The following is a 22,481-nucleotide window of genomic DNA, read 5'->3' as shown; positions in this document are numbered from 1 at the left end:
GGCAGTAGCTGTATTCATATTTTCAAATGAACTCTACAAGATGGCAGTAGCTGTATTTATATTTTCTGAAGAACTCTACAAGATGGCATCAGCTGTATTTATATTTTCAAATGAACTATACAAGATGGCAGTAGCTGTATTTATGTTTTTAAATGAACTCTACAAGATGGCAGTAGCTGTATCTATATTTTCTAAGGACCTCTACAAGATGGCAGTAGCTGCATTTTTATTTCCTAATGAACTATACATGATGGCAGTAGCTGTATTTATATTTTCTAATTAACTCTACAAGATGGCAGTAGCTGCATTTTTATTTCCTAATGAACATACATGATGGCAGTAGCTGTACTTATATTTTCTAATGAACTCTACAATATGCCAGTAGCCGCATTTGTATTTTCGTATGAACTCCACAGGATGGCAATAGCTGTATTTGTATGTTCTAATCAACTACACAGAATGGCAGTAGTTGTATTTTCTAATTAAATTTACAAGATGTTAGTAGCTGTATTTACATTTTTTAACTAACTCTACAAGATGGCAGTAGCTGCGTTTGTATTTTCTAATTAACTATACATGATGGCAGTTACTGTATTTGTATTTTCTAATTAACAATACAAAATGGCAGTTACTGTATTTGTATTTTCTAATTAGCTATACAAAATGGCAGTAGCTGTATTTTCTAATAAACTACACATGATGGCAGTAGCTGTATTCATATTTTCAAATGAACTCTACAAGATGGCAGTAGCTGTATTCATATTTTCAAATAAACTCTAAAAGATGGCAGTAGCTGTATTTATATTTTCTAATGAACTCTTCAAAATGGCAGTAGATGCATTTGTATTTCCTAATGAATTATACATGATGGCAGTAGCTGTACTTATATTTTCTAATGAACTCTACAAGATGCCAGTAGCCGCATTTGTATTTTCGTATGAACTCCACAGGATGGCAATAGCTGTATTTGTATGTTCTAATCAACTACACAGAATGGCAGTAGTTGTATTTTCTAATTAAATTTACAAGATGTTAGTAGCTGTATTTACATTTTCTAACTAACTCTACTACATGGCAGTTGCTGCATTTGTATTTTCTAATTAACTATTCATGATGGCAGTTACTGTATTTGTATTTTCTAATTCATACAAAATGGCAGTTACTGTATTTGTATTTTCTAATTAGCTGTACAAAATGGCAGTAGCTGTATTTTCTAATGAACTACACATGATGGCAGTAGCTGTATTTATATTTTGTAATAAACTTTACCGGATGGCAGTAGCTGCATCTACCTTTTCTAATGAACTCTACAAGATGCCAGTAGCCGCATTGGTATTTTCGTATGAACTCCACAGGATGGCAATAGCTGTATTTGTATGTTCTAATCAACTACACAGAATGGCAGTAGTTGTATTTTCTAATTAAATTTACAAGATGTTAGTAGCTGTATTTACATTTTCTAACTAACTCTACTACATGGCAGTTGCTGCATTTGTATTTTCTAATTAACTATTCATGATTGCAGTTACTGTATTTGTATTTTCTAATTCATACAAAATGGCAGTTACTGTATTTGTATTTTCTAATTAGCTGTACAAAATGGCAGTAGCTGTATTTTCTAATGAACTACACATGATGGCAGTAGCTGTATTTATATTTTGTAATAAACTTTACCGGATGGCAGTAGCTGCATCTACCTTTTCTAATGAACTCTACAAGATGCCAGTAGCCGCATTTGTATTTTCGTATGAACTCCACAGGATGGCAATAGCTGTATTTGTATGTTCTAATCAACTACACAGAACGGCAGTAGTTGTATTTTCTAATTAAATTTACAATGTGTTAGTCGCTGTATTTACATTTTCTAACTAACTCTACAAGATGGCAGTAGCTGCATTTGTATTTTTTAATTAACTATACATGATGGCAGTTACTGTGTTTGTATTTTCTAATTAACAATTCAAAATGGCAGTTACTGTATTTGTATTTTCTAATTAGCTATACAAAATGGCAGTAGCTGTATTTTCTAATGAACTACAAATGATGGCAGTAACTGTATTCATGTTTTCTAATGAACTCTACAAGATGACAGTAGCTGTATTTATGTTTTCAAATGAACTCTACAAGATGGCAGTAGCTGTATTTATATTTTCTAATGTACTCTACAAGATGGCAGTAGCTGCACTTATATTTTGTAATGAACTCTACAAGATGCCAGTAGCCGCATTTGTATTTTCGTATGAGCTCCACAGGATGGCAATAGCTGTATTTGTATGTTCTAATCAACTACACAGAATGGCAGTAGTTGTATTTTCTAATTAAATTTACAAGATGTTAGTAGCTGTATTTACATTTTCTAACTAACTCCACAAGATGGCAGTAGCTGCATTGGTATTTTCTAATTAACTCTACATGATGGCAGTTACTGTATTTGCATTTTCTAATTAACAATACAAAATGCCAGTTACTGTACAGTATTTGTATTTTCTAATTAGCTATACAAAATGGCAGTAGCTGTATTTTCTAATGAAATACACATGATGGCAGTAGCTGTATTTATATTTTGTAATAAACTTTACCGGATGGCAGTAGCTGCATCTACCTTTTCTAATGAACTCCACAAGATGGCAGTAGCCGCGTTTGTATTTTCTAATAAACTTTTCGGAAGGCAGTGGCTGCATCTACCTTTTCTAATGAACTCTACAAGATGGCAGTAGCCGCGTTTGTATTTTCTAATAAACTTTACCGGATGGCAGTAGCTGCATCTACATTTTTTTATGGACTCCACAAGATGGCAGTAGCTGTATTTGTATGTTCTAATCAACGACACAGGATGGCAGTAGCTGCATTTGTAGTCGGATGATACAGTGGTGTACGTTGGTGTGTTTACAGTCACCTCATCTGCGGCGTTTATGCCGACTCAGCAGTTTCTTCACCGCTACAACAACATTGGTTCTGCTGTTGTTCAACATACTTTTTCTTGCGTGACCATGTGTTTTCTTTTCCACTTTTTCATGCACTCTGAGTTATTATTAGCGTGAACGCTCTATATTGCTATTTGACAATGAGAGGATTTAAAGGCCTACTGAAAGCCACTACTAGCGACCACGCAGTCTGATAGTTTATACATCAATGATGAAATATTAACATTGCAACACATGCCAATACAGCCTTTTTAGTTTACTAAATTGCAATTTTAAATTTCCGCTGAGTTTCTTGTTGAAAACGTCGCGGAATGATGATGCGTCCACGTGACGTCTCGGGGTGGAGGGGACATATTAGCCCAGCACCACATACGGCTAAAAGTCGTCTCTTTTCATCGCATAAATACACAGTAATTTGGACAGCTGTCTTGCTGAATCTTTTGCAATTTGTTCAATTAATAATGGAGACGTCAAAGAAGAATGCTGTTGGCGGAAAGCGGTGGATTGCAGCTGCCTTTAGCACCGAAACACAGCCGCTGTTTCTTTGTTTGTTGTGAAGTTTTAACACAGAGCGGTCAAGCGAACATGTTTTTCTACGTCAACCAGCAAGTTTTTGGATGGAAAAAATTGTGATATTAATCCGACTTCAGTGGATTATGGGACTTCCTCCTGCAGCTCAAAAAGGCAGCTGTGATCTTGGCTCCTCCATTGGCTTCTCTGAGGGACAATGGCGTTCACCGCAGCCATCCGACTTTCAGGTATGACTTTACAATCTCACTAAAACACTATTAAAACAATAAGCAGATAAGGGATCTTCCAGGATTATCCTAGTAAATGTGTCTAATTACATCTGAAACGGTCCCACCGCGGTTTTTTTTTGTGCTTCACTCTAACTTTCCTCATCCACGAATCTTTCACCCTCGCTCAAATTAATGGGGAAATTGTCGCTTTCTCGGTCCGAATAGCTCTTGCTGCTGGAGACTCAGATTATAAACAATGTGAGGATGTGATGAGCCCTACAACCCGTGACGTCACGCGCACATCGTCTGCTACTTCCGGTAAAGGCAAGGCTTTTTTATTAGCGACTAAAAGTTGCGAACTTTATCGTCGATGTTCTCTACTAAATCCTTTCAGCAAAAGTATGGCAATCTCGCAAAATGATCAAGTATGACACATAGAATGGACCTGCTATCCCCATTTAAATAAGAACATCTCATTTCAGTAGGCCTTTAAGGTGACTTTGCTGGTCCTCCTCACTTGAGTCGGGGACAGTTGAGTCCGAGCGCGGTGAGGGCCACGTCGGTGATGTTGCTGCATCCAGACACACACAGGATCTGCAGCTTGTGGCATCCTCGGCACAGATTCACCAGGCCGTCGTCTGTGATCTGCTGCAGGTGACAAAAGCGACAGGTGTGTGCATCATGTTGTACCATGCTGCCAGGCCAGTGTCTGTCTCACCACGCAAGACTGCATGTTGATGGTGGTGAGCTCCTGGCAGTGCTTCTGAAGGTGCTTCAAGGCACCGTCATCCAGCTGGAGGACAGCAACACTAACTTGATAATATTTCATTTTCTACGGCACCTTTCTCATGTGGTTGTTGGAGACAAAATGCAGGTATGGACGCAGCCGAGCCGGCGTACCTGCGTGCAGCCTCTGAGGAAGAGCGCTCGTAAGGCCGTGCAGCCTCGAGCCAGAGCGTCGATGCCGTCGCGTGTGATCTGGTCACACCAGGACAGATTCAACGTCTCCAGCATTTTGCAGCCGTCACTGAGCAAGGACACACACAAGTCATTTGTACACTATTAGTTATTAGCAACTGTTAGTGTGCACCATTATTGAAAAACTACTATTAATTTAATTGAATTGAAGTATTTTTTTCAAACCTACAACAATGCATGTTTTTTTTTATCAATGTGCATGCATTATTACTGGGTAACTACTAGTGGGCACTATTATTGAAACAAACTAATAGTGTGCATGCACTACTATTGGGTAACTATTAGTGTGTACTATTATTGAAACAAACTACTAGTGTGCATGCACTATTATTAGGTAACTATTAGTGAGTACTATTATTGAAAAACAACCATTTATGTGTATGCACTATTACGGGGTAAATATTAGTGTGCCCTATTATTGAAAAAACTATTAGTGTACATGCACTATTACTCGGTAACTCTTAGTGTGTACTATTATTGAAACAAACTTTTAGTGTGCATAGACTCTTACTGGGTAACTATTAGTGTGTACTATTATTGAAAACAATTATTAATGTGCATGCACCATTACTGGGTAAATAATAATGTGTACTATTAATAAAAAAAACAACTATTAATGTGCATGCACTATTACAGCGTAAGTATTAGTGTGCACTATTATTGAAACAAACTATTAGTGTGCATGCATTATTACTGGGTAACTACTAGTGGGCACTATTAATGAAACAATCTAATAGTGTGCATGCACTACTATTGGGTAACTATTAGTGTGTACTATTATTGAAACAAACTACTAGTGTGCATGCACTATTATTAGGTAATTATTAGTGTGTACTATTATTGAAAAACAACCATTAATGTGTATGCACTATTACGGGGTAAATATTAGTGTGCACTATTATTGAAAAAACTATTAGTGTACATGCACTATTACTCGGTAACTCTTAGTGTGTACTATTATTGAAACAAACTTTTAGTGTGCATAGACTCTTACTGGGTAACTATTAGTGTGTACTATTATTGAAAACAATTATTAATGTGCATGCACCATTACTGGGTAAATAATAATGTGCACTATTAATAAAAAAAACAACTATTAATGTGCATGCACTATTACAGGGTAAATATTAGTGTGCACTATTATTGAAAAAACTATTAGAGTACATGCACTATTATTGGGTAAATATTAGTGTGCACTATTACTTAAAAACTATTAATTTGCATGCACTATTACATGGTAAATATTAGTGTGCACTATTATTGAAAAAATATTAGTTTACATGCACTATTACAGGGTAAATATTAGCTTGGACTATTATTGAAAACATTAGTGTACATGAACTAGTACTGAGTAAGAATTAGTGTGCACTATTATTGAAAAAACTATTAGTGTATGTGCACTATTACTGTGTAAATATTAGTGTGAACTATTATTGAAAACAATATTAGTGTACATGCACTATTACTGGGTAAGTGTTAGGGTGTACTATTATTGAAAACAATTATTAATGTGCACGCACCATTACTGGGTAAATATCAGTGTGCACTATTATTTAAAAAAAACAAACTATTAATGTGTATGCACTATTACTGAGTAAATATTAGTGTGCACTATTATTGAAAAAAATATTAGTTTACCTGCACTATTACAGGGTAAGTATTAGCTTGGACTATTATTGAAAACATATTAGTGTACATGCACTATTACTGAGTAAGAATTAGTGTGCACTATTATTGAAAAAACTATTAGTGTACGTGCACTATTACTGGGTGAATATTAGTGTGAACTATTATTGAAAATAATATTAATGTACATGCACTAATACTGGGTAAGTATTAGTGTGTACTATTATTGAAAAAAAAAACTATTAGTGTACATGCACTGTTACTAGGTAAATATTAGTGTGAACAATTATTGAAAAAATATTAGTATATATGCATCATCACTGAGTAATTATTAGTGTGCAATATTATTGAAAAAAACTATTAGTGTATGCGCACTAATAATAGTGCCGGCAGATTGTAGCTGAGAAAGGCACCAACGCCCCCCGCAACCCCAAAGGGAATAAGCGGTTGTAAACGGATGGATGGATGGATGTTAGTAAATAGTATTATGCACTATTTTTGGAAAAAAACAACAACTAATGTGCATGCATTATTACGAGTTAAATATGAGTGAGCACTATTATTGAAAAAAAACTATTAGTGTACATGCACTATTACTGGATAAATATTAGTGTGTACAATTAATTTAAAAAAACTAAATAGTGTGCACTATTATTGAAAAATATATTAGTGTGCATGCACTAATACTTGGTAGTTATTAATATACACTATTATTGGAAAAAAATATTAGTGTACATGGACTTTTATTTGGTAAATTTTAGTGTGCACGATTATTTAAAAAAACTATTAGTAACAATCAGTGTGCACCATTATTTTAAAAAAACTATTAGTAAATATTAGTGTGCACTAATATTGGGGAAAAAAACTATTAGTGTACATGCACAAATACTAATGCTAATAGAGTAAACTATTATTGAAAATAATGTGGGGAGTCCCACACCTGCAGTCCCGTCCAAGGTTTCTCATTATCCCATTGGGTTGAGTTTTTCCTTGCCCTGATGTGGGATCTGAGCCGAGGATGTTGTTGTGGCTTGTGCAGCCCTTTGAGACACTCGTGATTTAGGGCTATATAAGTAAACATTTATTGATTGATATTGTAAAAACTTTATGTGCACTATTGTTGGGCAACTATTTGTATGCATTCTTACTGGGATACTATTATTGTGCACTATTATTGAAACACTATTAGTGTGCACTATTGGGGTTACTACTCTGACTGCCTGCTTTGCATAAAAAAAGAAGAATGGAGGTACGTGAAGTGTGGCTGAAGTAGTGAGCCGTCAAAGAAGCGTGTCTACCTGAGGGCCTTGAGGGAATGGTTGCTGATGGACACACAGGAGGTGAGATCAAGGTTCTTGAGCTTGGAACAAAACTTGCTGAGGCTGAGGCAGGTGCTGTCGGTGATCTTGGTGCAACCGTTCAGGTTCAACACTTCGATGTTTCGACAGTTCTGTGCAAAAGTCCTGAGGACGAAGGGCAAATAGTGTTTAATGGACGCCGAGCGTTTCTGTGTGTGACGGGCGGCCAGGGTCTTACTTCATGGAAGCGTCCCCCACGCTGAGGCAGCCTCTGAGGCTCAACTGCCTCAGGAAGCCGCCGCAACGCTTGGAAATGTTCTCCACCACGCGGCCCTGAGGGTCACACAGGCGAGACAGGAGGGTTAGGAGGGAAGAGGATCAGCTGGGAGCCACGTCTGACCCAGCACTAAGCCTCAGGCCGCTAAAATTCCCCAACACACACACACACACACACACACACACACACACACACACACACACACACACACACACACACACACACACACACACACTGGTTATCATTTGGAATGGGGACCAAGTTGTTGTTTATGACTTGTGGGGACCACCCTTTCTACAGGTTGTGGAAGCATAAAAAAAATTAGGTAAAATGGCCACTGCCCTTTTAGCTCATATACATATGTGCTGATCATTCTTACTGGTGACCCAGGGTCACTGGGTCAAAATATAAATAATTTTGCATAATTCACACACATTTGTACATGACTACTGAGGACCATTTAAAAAAAAAAAAGTTTAATAGTCTCACACTCAAACTAACCAGTAAACATGGCTTAAAGATCACATAGGCATCTTCAGAATGGATCTGACTATCATTTAAAAAGGTTTCCTGTTTTTTGGGGTCCCCATACCGTCAGAGGTCCCCTAAAGGTGCGTAAACAGAGCGATGTCCCCATTAAGTCAGAATTGCCAGAACACACACACAAGTTATCATTTGGAATGGGGACCAAGTTGTTGATCGGTACTTGTGGGGACCACCCTTTCTACAGGTTGTGGAGGCATAAAAAAATGAGGTAAAATGTCCACTGCCTCTTTAGCTCATACACGTCTTTAAATCTCTGGATTGATGAAGTAATGTGCTGATCATTCTTACTGGGGACCCTAGGGAAAGAGTCAACATGGTTCACTGGGTCCAAATATAAATAAGTTTGCATAATTCACACACATTTGTACATGACTACTGAGGACCATTTAAAAAAAAAAAAAGTTTAATAGTCTCACACTCAAACTAACCAGTAAACATGGCTTAAAGATCAAATTGGCATCTTCAGAATGGATCTGACTATCGTCTAAAAAGTTTTCCCTTTAGGGGACCTGTTCGTTGGTCCCCATACCGTCAGAAGTCCCCTAAAGGTGAGTGTGTAAACAGAGCAATGTCCCCATTAAGTAAGCATTGCCAGAAGACACACACACACACAAACACGCACACTCACACACACACACACACACACACACACACACACACACACACACACACACACACACACACACACACACACACACAACACACACAAACACACACAAACACACACAAACACACACACACACACACACACACACACACACACACACACACACACACACACACACACACACACGTTATCATTTAGAATGGGGACCAAGTTGTTGATCAGGACTTGTGGGGACCACCCTTTCTACAGGTTTTGGAGGCATTAAAAAAATGTGGTAAAATGGCCACTGCCCTTTTAGCTCATACACGTCTTTAAATCTCTGGACTGATGAAGTAATGTGCTGATCATTCTTACTGGGGACCCTGGGGGAAAAAGAGTTAACATGGTTCATGGGGACCAAATTTATATAATTTAGCATAATTCACACACATTTGTACGTGACTAGTGAGGACCTTTAAAAAAAATAAAAATAAAAGTCTCACACTCTAACTAACCAGTAAACATGTTTTATGGGCCAAAGCTTAAAAATCCCTTAGGCATTTTCAGAATGGATCCGACTATCATTTAAAAATGTTTCCCCTTAGGGGACCTGTTTGTTGGTCCCCCTAACGCCAGAAGTTCCCTAAAGGTGACTGTGTAAACAGAGCGATGTCCCCATTAAAGGCCTACTGAAACCCACTACTACCGACCACGTAGTTTGATAGTTTATATATCAATGATGAAATATTAACATTGCAACACATGCCAATACGGCCGGTTTTGCAATTTTAAATTTCGCGCGGAAGTATGCTAATACATCGTGGTATGATGACGCGTGACGTCACGCATTGTAGAGGAAATCTTGTTCCAGCACCCTTCCCAGCTATAAGTCGTCTGTTTTCATCGCATAATTCCACAGTATTATGGACCTCTGTGTTGCCGAACCTTTTGCAATTTGTTCAATGCATAATGGAGACGTCAAAGAAGAAAGATGTAGGTGGGGAGCGATGTATTGCGGCCGCCTTTAGCAACACAAACACAGCCGGTGTCTGTGGAACAGAGCGGTCAAGCGAACACGGTTGGATTGGACCACACACACAAAGTACAGTGTATTATGCAGCGATCATTTCGAAAGATCGTGTTTCGAAGAGGGTCCCTCACGAAGGACAGAGATGGACATCGCCACAACCCGTCAACTGGTGCTGAAGAACGGTGCGGGGCGGACCTTCAGGTACGAACATATAATCTCACTAAAACACTAGTAACACAATAAGCAGATAAGGGATTTTTCAGATTTACTGTATAGTCTTTTCTTTTTTTTTCTAGTCCTTCACTATCACTTTCTTCATCCACAAATCTTTCATCCTCGCTCAAATTAATGGGGAAATCGTCGCTTTCTCGGTCCGACTCGCTCTCGCTGCTGGTGGCCATGATTGTAAACAATGTTCAGATGTGAGGAGCTCCACAACCCGTGGCGTCACGCGCACATCGTCCGCTACTTCCGGTACAGGCAAGGCTTTTTTATTAGCGAGAAAATGTTGCGAACTTTATCGTCGATGTTCTCTACTAAATCCTTTCAGCAAAAATATGGCAATATTGCAAAACGATCAAGTATGACACATAGAATGGACCTGCTATCCCCGTTTAAAAAAGAAAATCTCATTTCAGTAGGCCTTTAAGTAAGCATTGCTACAACACACACACACACGCGGATTTTGTCATTCGCATCCTTAAAGCCCTCACCTCGATGTCCGTTTGGAAGTTGAAGAGGTCGATCTTCTGCCAGTTGCTGCCATCCAGGGCCAGAACGTTCCATGCCTGTGAGGGAGAGGAGGTGACAGTGTTATCATAACGCTCTACCGCATAGGCACTAGAAAGGCTCATGCATGCATAACTGCACCACCCAAACATGTCCAGCAGATGGTGCTAAAGTTAGGCGGAACATGGTGTGGGAGGGGCTTACCTTGGATACTTGGGCACACCGACAGAGTGTGACCACATCCAGATAGGAGAATATTCTACACGGAGTCGCCAAAAAGAGAAAAGGAATGCGATTAAATAGATTCTAAAATCAGGGGTGTCCAAACTAAGGCCCGCGGGCGTCTAAAATTTAACATCATGAGTTGAATTAGAACTTTTAAAAGTTATTTTATAAGTTGCTGCTCAGTTTCCTTCCTATGGACAATATGAGTAATTCGTACATATCACCACTCGTTTTTAACAACACAAAATGCAGCATATACTTATATGACCCCATGCAAACAACCTTTCCTAGTCATGGTGCAAAAAAAAAAAAAAAAAACAACACAAAATGTTAAAAGGCATGGTAGTCGCACAAAACTACATTTGTGGATATTATTTAAAAAAAAAAAAGTCAATGCACCACAAAATAATTCAGAAATACAATCATTTAAATCTTTTGCAAAGTATGATGGGAACACTGCAAAACGCTCTCCACGTTTGATATTTCTGATTAATTACAAAACTTTAAGGAGGTTGTCAAGGAAGTAAACAAGGTAGAAGTCCAACTTTCACATACTCTAAAAATCCATCCATCCATTTCCTACCGCTTGTCCCTTTTGGGGTCCAATTTTATTAATAACGAATTACATATCCATGACACTAATATAGTATATACACCGACATACTACATGCAGTCGGCTCTCGGCCTTCGTTTGCACATCCCTGTTCTAAACAATCAGAGGTTTCAACTCCCCACCCTTTTTTTACCCACCCGTCCAGCATGAAGGTTAATGCACTCCTAATAGACTACACGAGGTATAAAATGTGTTAAAAATCTATATAATATGGGACCTTGTGAGACAAAGAACAAGTGCCATTGTTGGTACGGGGCAGTCGAGGCCCACAATGGGCTACATGCAGCAGGCAACTGGGCCAGCTCAATCCATTAATCTGCCAATGAGTAATCTCTGGCACTAAGAGAGACCAGGCCACAAGGGGACAGATACAGTAACACAAGGACGCACACACACAGATACAGTAACACAAGGACACACACACACAGATACAGTAACACAAGGACACACACACATGACAGGACAGAGGGGACAGGTAAGGTACAGCTCATCGGTTATGTTGAAAAATATACAACAAATATATCAATATTTGTCCATGCAACTGTGTCATAAATGTCATTCATACCAGAGTCTTAATCCTTTTTAACACTTCCTCAAATAAAAATCGCAAAATGTGCACATTTTACGGGGCATCAAACATGAGTTGATGCAGGTCCCTGGCCTTTCTTCTGCTTAGAGTGCAAGCAAATTTACAAGTGTGCCAATAATAGAGTACTAACAGCAGTGTGCTAATACCAATGTTGCTAACAACAGTGTGCTTATAGCAGGGTGCTAATAACTGTTCTGATTAATAACAGTGCACTAACAGCAGTGTGCTAATAGCAGTGTGCTAAAAGCAGTAAAGTATAGTACCACTGATAGTCACACACACACACCAGGTGTGGTGAAATCCCCCTCTGCATTTGACCCATCCCCTTGTTCCACCCCCTGGGAGGTGAGGGAAGCAGTGAGCAGCAGCCGTGGCCGCAAATTCCAACCCTTGATGCTGAGTGCCAAGCAGGGAGGTAATGGGTCGCATTTATATAGTGTTTGGTTTGACTCGGCGGGGGTTTGAACTCACGACCTACTGATCTCAGGGCGGATACTCTAACCGCAAGGCCACTGAGTAGGTTCTGCAGGTACAGCAGTATTAATATCAGTGTGCTAATAGCAGTGCGCTATAGCAGCAATGCGCTAAGTGTTTTAATAGCAGTAGAATGGGCAGCAAAGAACCTGCAGAGAACCACACCAGCTTTGTCATGGAAGGGGGTGGACAAAGACACACCAGGCCAAGAGAGACATGGAGGCCCTTCTCAGCCAACCGGTAGTGAGACATGAGGGTTGATCTCAACAAGCAGCTACGGTTCCCCAAGGAGATCCCAGCTACATCTCTCCGTCCTGACATTGTGGTGTGGTCCAGCAAGGCAAGAGCGGTGCAACTTATTAAGCTGTTGCCAGCAGAAGAGGGGATTGAAGCCGCCTTTGGCCGCAGAGTGCCGGGAGGCTGGCTGGAAGGCTACCATCTACCCAGTGGAGGTTGGCTGCCGAGGCTACACGGGGCTGTCAGCCACACGCCCTTTGAGGGAAGCAGGAGTGACTGGAGGGAAGCTGAGGAAAGCCATATAATATTTGGCATGGAAGGCCAGGAAAGGCAGCTTTTAGCCAAAAGCTGCACAGAGGGACACCCACCTATAACTACGAAAACCACAGAAAATAAACAACCCGCTGGCTCTCTGAGAGGTGAGCTGCAAGATGGGCCTAACAGGACGGACAACAAGGTAACGACCAGGCCAAGAGACACATCAAGGACCTTCTCAGCCAGCCGGGATTGGGACATGAGGGTTGATCTCAACAAGCAGTTACGGTTCCCCATGGAGATCCCAGCTACATCCCTCCGTCCTGACATCGTGGTGTGGTCCAGCAAGGCAAGAGCGGTGCAACTTATTAAGCTGTTGCCAGCAGAAGAGGGGATTGAAGCCGCCTTTGGCCGCAGAGTGCCGGGAGGCTGGCTGGAAGGCTACCATCTACCCAGTGGAGGTTGGCTGCCGAGGCTACACGGGGCTGTCAGCCACACGCCCTTTGAGGGAAGCAGGAGTGACTGGAGGGAAGCTGAGGAAAGCCATATAATATTTGGCATGGAAGGCCAGGAAAGGCAGCTTTTAGCCAAAAGCTGCACAGAGGGACACCCACCTATAACTACGAAAACCACAGAAAATAAACAACCCGCTGGCTCTCTGAGAGGTGAGCTGCAAGATGGGCCTAACAGGACGGACAACAAGGTAACGACCAGGCCAAGAGACACATCAAGGACCTTCTCAGCCAGCCGGGATTGGGACATGAGGGTTGATCTCAACAAGCAGTTACGGTTCCCCATGGAGATCCCAGCTACATCCCTCCGTCCTGACATCGTGGTGTGGTCCAGCAAACAAGAGCGGTGCACCTCATTGAGCTGTTGCTAGCAGAAGAGGGGATTGAAGCCGCCTCTGAGCGCAAGGCTGGCCGCAGAATGCCGGGAGGCTGGCTGGAAGGCTACCATCTACCCAGTGGAGGTTGGCTGCCGAGGCTACGTGGGGCTGTCAGCCCCACGCCCTTTGAGGGACGCAGGAGTGACTGGAGGGAAGCTGAAGAACGCCATAAAAGATTTGGCAGAGGAGGCTAGGAAAGGCAGCTTTTGGCTCTGGGTGAGGAGGAAGGATAGGCGCTAGGGAAAGAACAACTAATCCCGACAGCAGCCACAGAGGAGAACATCTTTCAGCTGCAGGGGGTGACAGGGAGAAGTCTCTGTCAGTGCTCAGCCACCAGGAGGCGTTCTAGTGATTAAAGGAGCAAAACTTCGAAGAATGGTGGTTCCTAGCTGATGACCCTGCAGCTGACCCGTGGGCGACATGCAGCAATGCCAAGCAGGAAAGACCACCTACCTGTACATTAACTGAAGTTCTGGAAACCCCAGTGACTACTGTGAACAGGGCAGTTGGAGCCCAGGGAAGTCTGGAGGACAGCCAGGAAAGACTGCTGCACCTCATTGAGCTGTTGCCAGCAGAAGAGGGGATTGAAGCCACCTCTGAGTGCAAGGCTGGCCGCAGAGTGCCGGGAGACTGGCTGGAAGGCTACCATCTACCCAGTGGAGGTTGGCTGCCGAGGCTACGTGGGGCTGTCAGCCCCACGCTCTTTGAGGGTCGCAGGAGTGACTGGAGGGAAGCTGAGGAAAGCCATAAAAGATTTGGCAGAGGAGGCCAGGAAATGCAGCTTTTGGATCTGGCTGAGGAGGAAGGACAGGAGCTAGAGAAAAAACAACTAACCTTGACAGCAGCCCCAGGGGGGAACATCTATCAGCTGCAGGGGGTGACAGGGAGACATCTCTGTCAGTGCTCCGCCACCAGGAGACGTTCTAGTGATTAAAGGAGCAAAACGTCGAGGAATAGTGGTTCCTAGCTGATGACCCTGCAGCTGACCCGTGGGCGACATGCAGCAATGCCAAGCAGGAAAGGACCACCTACCTGTACATTAACTGAAGTTCTGGCAACCCCTGTGACTACTGTAAACAGGGCAGTTGGAGCCCAGGGAAGACTGGAGGACAGCCAGGAAAGACTGGAAGAAAGCAGGGAAAGACTGCACAGCGAGTGGGCGGCTAGTTACCCAACCCACTGGTCTCTCGCAGGAGGGACACCCACCTATAACTACGAAAAACACAAGGAATAAACAACCCGCTGGCTCTCTGAGAGGCGGGCTGCAAGATGGGCCTAACAGGACGGACAACAAGGTAACGACGATTGCAACGGAAACAGACAACGAGAACACCGGAACTCCAGTCAATGAGAATATCCACTGAAAGTGTGCTTGCGGATGGGAAAGGGTGACCACGTACAGGGGACTGCGAATCCACCAAGGGAAGGCCAAGTGGGGTCAGAGAGGCCAACGGCGGGTGAGACAAGAGGGACCAGACGCCAGGTAGAAAACCACAGCGCTAATGCACCCAACGTGGCTTAAAGCACAGATGAGCACAGAGGAATAAAAGCTCCTTGGTGGAGGCTGACCTGCCCCACATGAGCACCAACACCCAATCCCCACCAGCTCACACAGAACAGAGCCACAAGCTGAGCCCAAGAAACCAACAAGAAGGAACAATCTCAAGTGGCCGAAGTCAAACCAAGCAGAGGCCTGGCGCACATTGGATACAGACCTAATCAAGATGTTGAAGGAAATGTTGCGCGGAGCGGTCAAAGCCAAGCTCAACCTGTTTGTATATAAAACACATTACATATTGCATATTGTCATGAAGGTGTCTGTTACTACATTATATATATATATACACACTTGCAATGTGTATAAAAAAACATATTACATATTGTTATGAAGGTGTCTGTAACTACATTATAAATATACTTGCGGTGTGTACATAAAACATATTACATATTCTTATGAATGTGTCTGTTACTGCATTATATATAGACTTGGGATGTGTATACAAAACATATTACATGTTGTTATCAAGGTGTCTGGTGTCTGTTACTACACTATATATATACTTGCAATGTGTATATACAACATTACATATTGTTATGAAGATGTCTGTTACTACACTATATATAGACTTGCAGTGTGTATATTGTACATGTTATATATTGTTTTGAAGGTGTCTGTTATTACATTGTGTGTGTGTGTATATATATATATATATATATTTACAGTGTATTACATATTGTTATGAAGGTGTCTGTTACTACATTAGATTATATATATATACTGCTAGTACATTATATATATACTTGCAGTGTGTATAATGTACATATTACATATTGTTATGAAGGTGTCTGTTACTGCATTATATATATATAGACTTGGGATATGTATAATAAACATATTACTTATTGTTATGAAGGTGTCTGTTATCACATATATATACTTGCAGTGTGTATACAAAATATATTACTTATTATGCAGGTGTCGGTTACTACATTTTATATATATATATATATATATACTTACAGTGTATTACATATTGTTTTAAAGGTGTCTGTTACTACATTATACATAAACTTTATTATATTAAATATATACTTGCAGTGTGTCTATTGTACATATTACTTATTGTTATGAAGGTGTCTGTTACTACATTACAAATAGACTTGCAGTGTGTATATAAAACATTACATATTGTTATGAAGGTGTTTGTTAATACATTATATACATACTTGCAGTGTGTACATAAAACTTATTACATATTGTTATGAAAGTGTCCGTTACTACATTATACATCTACTTGCAGTGTGTACATAAAACATATTACATATTCTTATGAAAGTGTATGTTGTTACATTATATATATACTTGCAGTGTGTACATAAAACATATTGTTATGAAGGTGTCTGTTCCTGCATTATATATCTTATATGTGTCTGTTATTAAATTAAATATATACTTGCAGTGTGTATATTGTACATATTACTTATTGTTATGAAGGTGTCTGTTACTTCGTTATATATATATATATATATATATATATATATATATATATATATATATATATATATATATATATATATATATATATATATATATATATATACCTGCAGTGTGTATATATAACATAACATATTGTTATGAAGGTGTCTGTCACTACATTATATATATATATATATACATATATATATATACTTGCAGTGTAAATATAAAACATTACATATTGTTATGAAGGGGTCTGTTACATTATAATTCTGACTCAGCAGCCTCCATCGCCGCCCAGATTCGGTCAGTTCTGAGTTGCCATAGCAACCGTCCCAGGCCTTAACGACGAGACCCATCCAGCCATGCTTGAAGAGCCAGGTGTTTGCCAGCGACTGTGAGCCCGCTTCATTAAAACCTCATTATGCACCATGGTGGGAAATGTAAAACAATATATTGGGGGGAAAAAAAAGCAGGATACGTTTTTGTATCTGTTTTTTCCTGTGACTTACACTAAGTTGTGAGACTGTATTTCCTTCTCTGGCCTCCGCCAGGCATCCCTCTTTTCTATGCTGCAAAGATGTCACTTTCTGGTCGCTTGCAGATCCGGAAGGATTGGCAAGAAGCGGCGTGAGAATAAGGGGAGTCAATAGCCTACTAGTCAAAACTGAAGGCAGGTGTGTGAGCTCAGGCGCTCCCAGCAACAAGAACGTAAACAAAGGAGTCGTCGGAGTGCTGGCAACATAAAAACTAAGAACAACCAAACTAACACAGGACATGACCAGGAGGAACCGGTCACGACAGCACACCGTGCGGTCATAATGTAACCACGCGAACGTCGTTAGGATTAGCTAATATGCTAACACAATTACGAGTGTCTGTGTTAGTATTATTTACTTAAAATGGCATTCTTTTTTAATTGTTTCGTAGATTCACAGTCTGTTTAGCTGATTGGAGCGCTAGCTTGCGCAGCTGGTGTGGTCCGTGACGATGACTTCTGTTTTGTTAAATCAGCCGTTTTACTGCCCTGTTACAGACACCGTTTGGAAGAAATTAATATGAGTACAAATATTTCTGTGTAAATAACTCATTTCACAATGTATACATCTGCGAAATATAGTCTGATGCAGCTAATATATGGAAAATACTTATACTTGTACAGGTATAAGGTGTGTAATAGTGTTGTCCCCATACCAATACTTTGGTACCGGTACCAAAATGTATTTCGATGCTTTTCGGTACATTGATACTTTTACTATAAAGGGCACCACAAAAAACAGTATTATTGGCTCTATTATAAAAAAAAATCTTGGGGTAAACATATGTTTCTTATTCCAAGTTTGTCCCTAAATAAAATAGTGAACATACAAGACAACTTTTCCTCTATTATTAAGTAAACAAAAGAAAGGCTCCTAATTTAGTCTGCTGACATATGCAGTAACATATTGTGTCATTTATCTACCTATTATTTTTTCAAAATTAGTAAGGACAAGTGGTAGAAAATGACTTAGTACTCTACATGTTCATTTACTGTTAATATCTGCTTACTTTCTCTTTTAATATGTTCTAATAATGCAAATGTTTCTTTTTGACTGTACTTAAATGTATAAGGTATTTATGTTATTCACATGTGAATAATGCTGTATAATAGACTGTATTTATATTACTCACATGTGAATAACGCTGTGTAATAGGAAGTATTTATATTATTCACATGTGAATAATTCTGTATAAGACTGTATTTATATTATTCACATGTGAATAATGCTGTATAATAGACTGCATTTATATTATTCACATGTGAATAATGCTGTATAATAGAATGTATTTATATTATTCACATGTGAATAATGCTGTATTTATATTATTTACATGTGAATAATGCTGTATAATAGACTGTATTTATATTGTTCACATGTGAATAATGCTGTATAATAGAATGTATTTATATTATTCACATGTGAATAATGCTGTATAATAGAATGTATTTATATTATTCACATGTGAATAATGCTGTATAATAGAATGTATTTATATTATTCACATGTGAATAATGCTGTATAATAGAATGTATTTATATTATTCACATGTGAATAATGCTGTATAATAGACTGTATTTATATTATTCACATGTGAATAATGCTGTATAATAGACTGTATTTATATGATTCACATGCGAAGGTACAAGCGGTATGAAATGGATGGATGGATCATGTATTAATAATGCTGCATAATACACTGTATTTATATGATTCACATATAAAAAAATACCTAAGTGTTTATTCTCTATTGTGAGCGAACTTTGGTGCTGAATTTCCCCAAGGGATCAATAAAGTAATTTCTATCATATCTTATTCTATCTACACTTCTGTTAAAATGTAATAATCACTTATTGTTGTTGTTTGGATACTTATTAGTTTTGGATGATGCCACAAATTTGGGTATCAATCCAATACTAAGTAGTTACAGGATCATACATTGGTCATATTTAAAGTCCTCATATGTTCAGGGACGTATTTCATGAGTTTATAAACATAATATACATTTTTTTTAAATGAAAAAAGATTTTGTGATGCTAAAAAATATCCATTTAGCATCGACTAGATACGCTCCTGTACTTGGTATCATTACAGTGGATGTCACGTGTAGATCAACCAATGGCGTTTGTTTACATTGTGACGCCGGTGAAGCGTGTTTAGCTATTCCTCCTCCTGCAGTGATAATGATACTTGTAAGAAACTTACTTTTTTTGTCAGCATGGAGGCGAGGATTAGTGATTTAGCTGTGGCTGGATGTTAGCCGGTAGCTAGCTAGCCATGTCTTAAAGGATTAAAGCACCTCTTCCTGAGGGTGTTTCAGTGTTATAACTTCACCTTTATCGTTAGTTTTTAAGCCAAAATGCATTCATTCTCCCTTTTCTGTCTACACCAGGGGTCACCAACCTTTTTGAAACCAAGAGCTACTTCTTGGGTACTGATTAATGCGAAGGGCTACCAGTTTGATACACACTTAAATAAATTGCCAGAAATAGCCAATTTGCTCAATGAACCTTTAATAAATAAATCTATATATATTTTTAAAAATGGGTATTTGTCTGTCATTCCGTCGTACATTTTTTTTCCTTTCACGGAAGGTTTTTTGTAGAGAATAAATGATGAAAAAAACACTTAATTGAACGGTTTAAAAGAGGAGAAAACAGGAAAAAAAAGAAAATCAAATTTTGAAACATAGTTTATCTTCAATTTCGACTCTTTAAAATTCAGAATTCAACCGAAAAAAAGAAGAGAAAAACTAGCTAATTGGAATCTTTTTGAACATTTTTTAAAATAATTTATGGAACATCATTAGTAATTTTTCCTGATTAAGATTAATTTTAGAATGTTGATCACATGTTTTAAATAGGTTAAAATCCAATTTGCATTTTGTTAGAATATATAACAAATTGGACCAAGCTATATTTCTAACAAAGACAAATAATTATTTCTTCTAGATTTTCCAGAACAAAAATTTCAAAAAAAAATCAAAAGACTTTGAAATAAGATTTAAATTTGATTCTAAAGATTTTTATAGATTTGCTAGAATAATTTTTGGGAATTTTAATCATAATAAGTTTGAAGAAATATTATACAAATATTCTTCGTCAAAAAAACAGAAGCTAAAATGAAGATTTAAATTAAAATTGATTTATTATTCTTTACAAAAAAAAAAAATACTTGATCATTGAGTTAAATTGTCAGGAAAGAAGAGGAAGGAATTTAAAAGGTAAAAAGGTACATGTGTTTAAAAATCCTAAAATAATTTTTAAGGTTGTATTCTTTTCTCTAGAACTATCTTTCTGAAAGTTATAAGAAGCGAAGTAAAAAAAAAAAAAAAGAATTTATTTAAACAAATTCTATTTGAGTTTTGTCTCTCTTAGAATTAAAAATGGCCCTGTGATGAGGTGGCGACTTGTCCAGGGTGTACCCCGCCCTCTGCCCGATTGTACCTGAGATAGGCACCAGCGACCCCCGCGACCCCAAAGGGAATAAGCGGTAGAAAATGGATGGATGGATGGATGGAGAATTAAGAATGTCGAGCAAAGCGAGACCAGCTTGCTAGTAAATAAATACAATTAAAAAAATAGAGGCAGCTCACTGGTAAGTGCTGCTATTTGAGCTATTTTTAGAACAGGCCACACTGTGTCTGCTTGTAAGTACTCCGTGATTGTGCACTGCCGAACAAGCTCCTCTGCTCGTAAACCAACAATGACATGACGTGACGACTACAACGACCGGGACCGGTACTTTTTAAAGGCGGTATAGTACCGAATATGATTCATTAGTATCGCGGTACTTTACTAGTACCGGTATACCATACAACCGTATCTGGTGAGGTAGTTCTGTTGGAGTTGTAATTAAAAAAAAAAAAGGCTGATACTGATAAAAAGGGTCGATACCAATATATGTCCAAATGCCAAATATTGGCACCAATTATCAAACCAGCTCTCGCTGAGTAAGTTGTATGTTTTTTTCCCCCACATTATAGGAAACTTACCTAAGAAGCAGCTCTTTGGGGAGCTTCTTGTTAATGGCGGCCTCATCGCTGTTTGAGAACACCTGCACACAACAAACACAACACAGTCATGTTTAGCTGACGCAGCCAAACACACACACGTACAAACACACACACACACACACACGCACACACACACACACACACACACACACAGAATCACTCAGCGTGTTGAAGGCAAAAGTAATTGTCGCATGTTCATTGGCTCCCACTTGCAACAAGCTTAGTAATAATTGCTTCATCCAGGTCTGCTGATCTCTTTTAGTCTACTTGCTCGCTGCATGTCTGGCCATCTGCTGAGCATCACACGCACAGGCACGTGCACACACAAACACACACACACACTCTAGTATTTGTTACATTCTTGAGACCTCCAAAAAATGCCTATCTCTAGTATTATGAAAAAAGTCGTAATTTTACCCACCGCAAGTCAAAATTTTACAAGAAAAATTGAACATAAGTGCAATATTATGATAAAAGTTGTATGCACATTTATTTAAAAAAAACATCCTGACTTTGGAGCAATGTTCACGGACTTCAGTATTTGGTTCTCTATTAGATGCAATGGTTTTGCGTTTTGGGACCGTGATTTGGGTCGTAGCTTGCTCACCGGTCCTCATATGGTAGTTACTTTTCCTTGTTGATGTCTCAAGAAGGGTAGAAATACAAGAACACACACACTAACACACACACACACATATTCTAGTATTTGTTACCTTCTTGAGACCTCTGAAAAATGCCTACCTCTAGGATTATGATAAGTTGTAATTTTACTCAAGGCAAGTCAAAATTTTACAAGAAAAACTGAACATTTGTGCAACAGTCGCAGTTTTACAAGAAAAGCTTAACATTTTTGCAATTTTATTTAAAGAGTCGTAATTTTTAGTCGACAAAAGTCACAATTTTATAAGAAAACTTAAAAATTTGGCAATATTAG

The 22,481-nt window shown here is 39.1% G+C and overlaps 1 protein-coding gene across 2 annotated transcripts in view; it reads right to left on the bottom strand.

Moving 5' to 3' along the window:
* Positions 1–22,481, bottom strand: part of fbxl2 (F-box and leucine-rich repeat protein 2) — a 54,289-nt gene that overhangs the window by 18,944 nt on the left and 12,864 nt on the right. For both annotated transcript variants that reach the window (XM_061897141.1, XM_061897142.1), the window contains exons 2-9: positions 21,527–21,588; positions 10,939–10,993; positions 10,719–10,793; positions 7,805–7,899; positions 7,567–7,731; positions 4,565–4,691; positions 4,383–4,457; positions 4,182–4,312 (exon numbers count right to left, since the gene is read on the bottom strand). In XM_061897141.1, coding sequence (XP_061753125.1) covers positions 4,182–4,312; positions 4,383–4,457; positions 4,565–4,691; positions 7,567–7,731; positions 7,805–7,899; positions 10,719–10,793; positions 10,939–10,993; positions 21,527–21,588 — 785 coding nt within the window. The remainder of the gene's footprint in view (positions 1–4,181; positions 4,313–4,382; positions 4,458–4,564; positions 4,692–7,566; positions 7,732–7,804; positions 7,900–10,718; positions 10,794–10,938; positions 10,994–21,526; positions 21,589–22,481) is intronic.

The sequence above is a fragment of the Nerophis ophidion genome, linkage group LG04, assembly GCF_033978795.1.
Source record: "Nerophis ophidion isolate RoL-2023_Sa linkage group LG04, RoL_Noph_v1.0, whole genome shotgun sequence".
Lineage (NCBI taxonomy): Eukaryota > Metazoa > Chordata > Actinopteri > Syngnathiformes > Syngnathidae > Nerophis > Nerophis ophidion.
The sequence above is the reverse complement of the archived record's forward strand: the minus strand, read 5'-3'. Positions and strand labels throughout refer to the sequence as shown.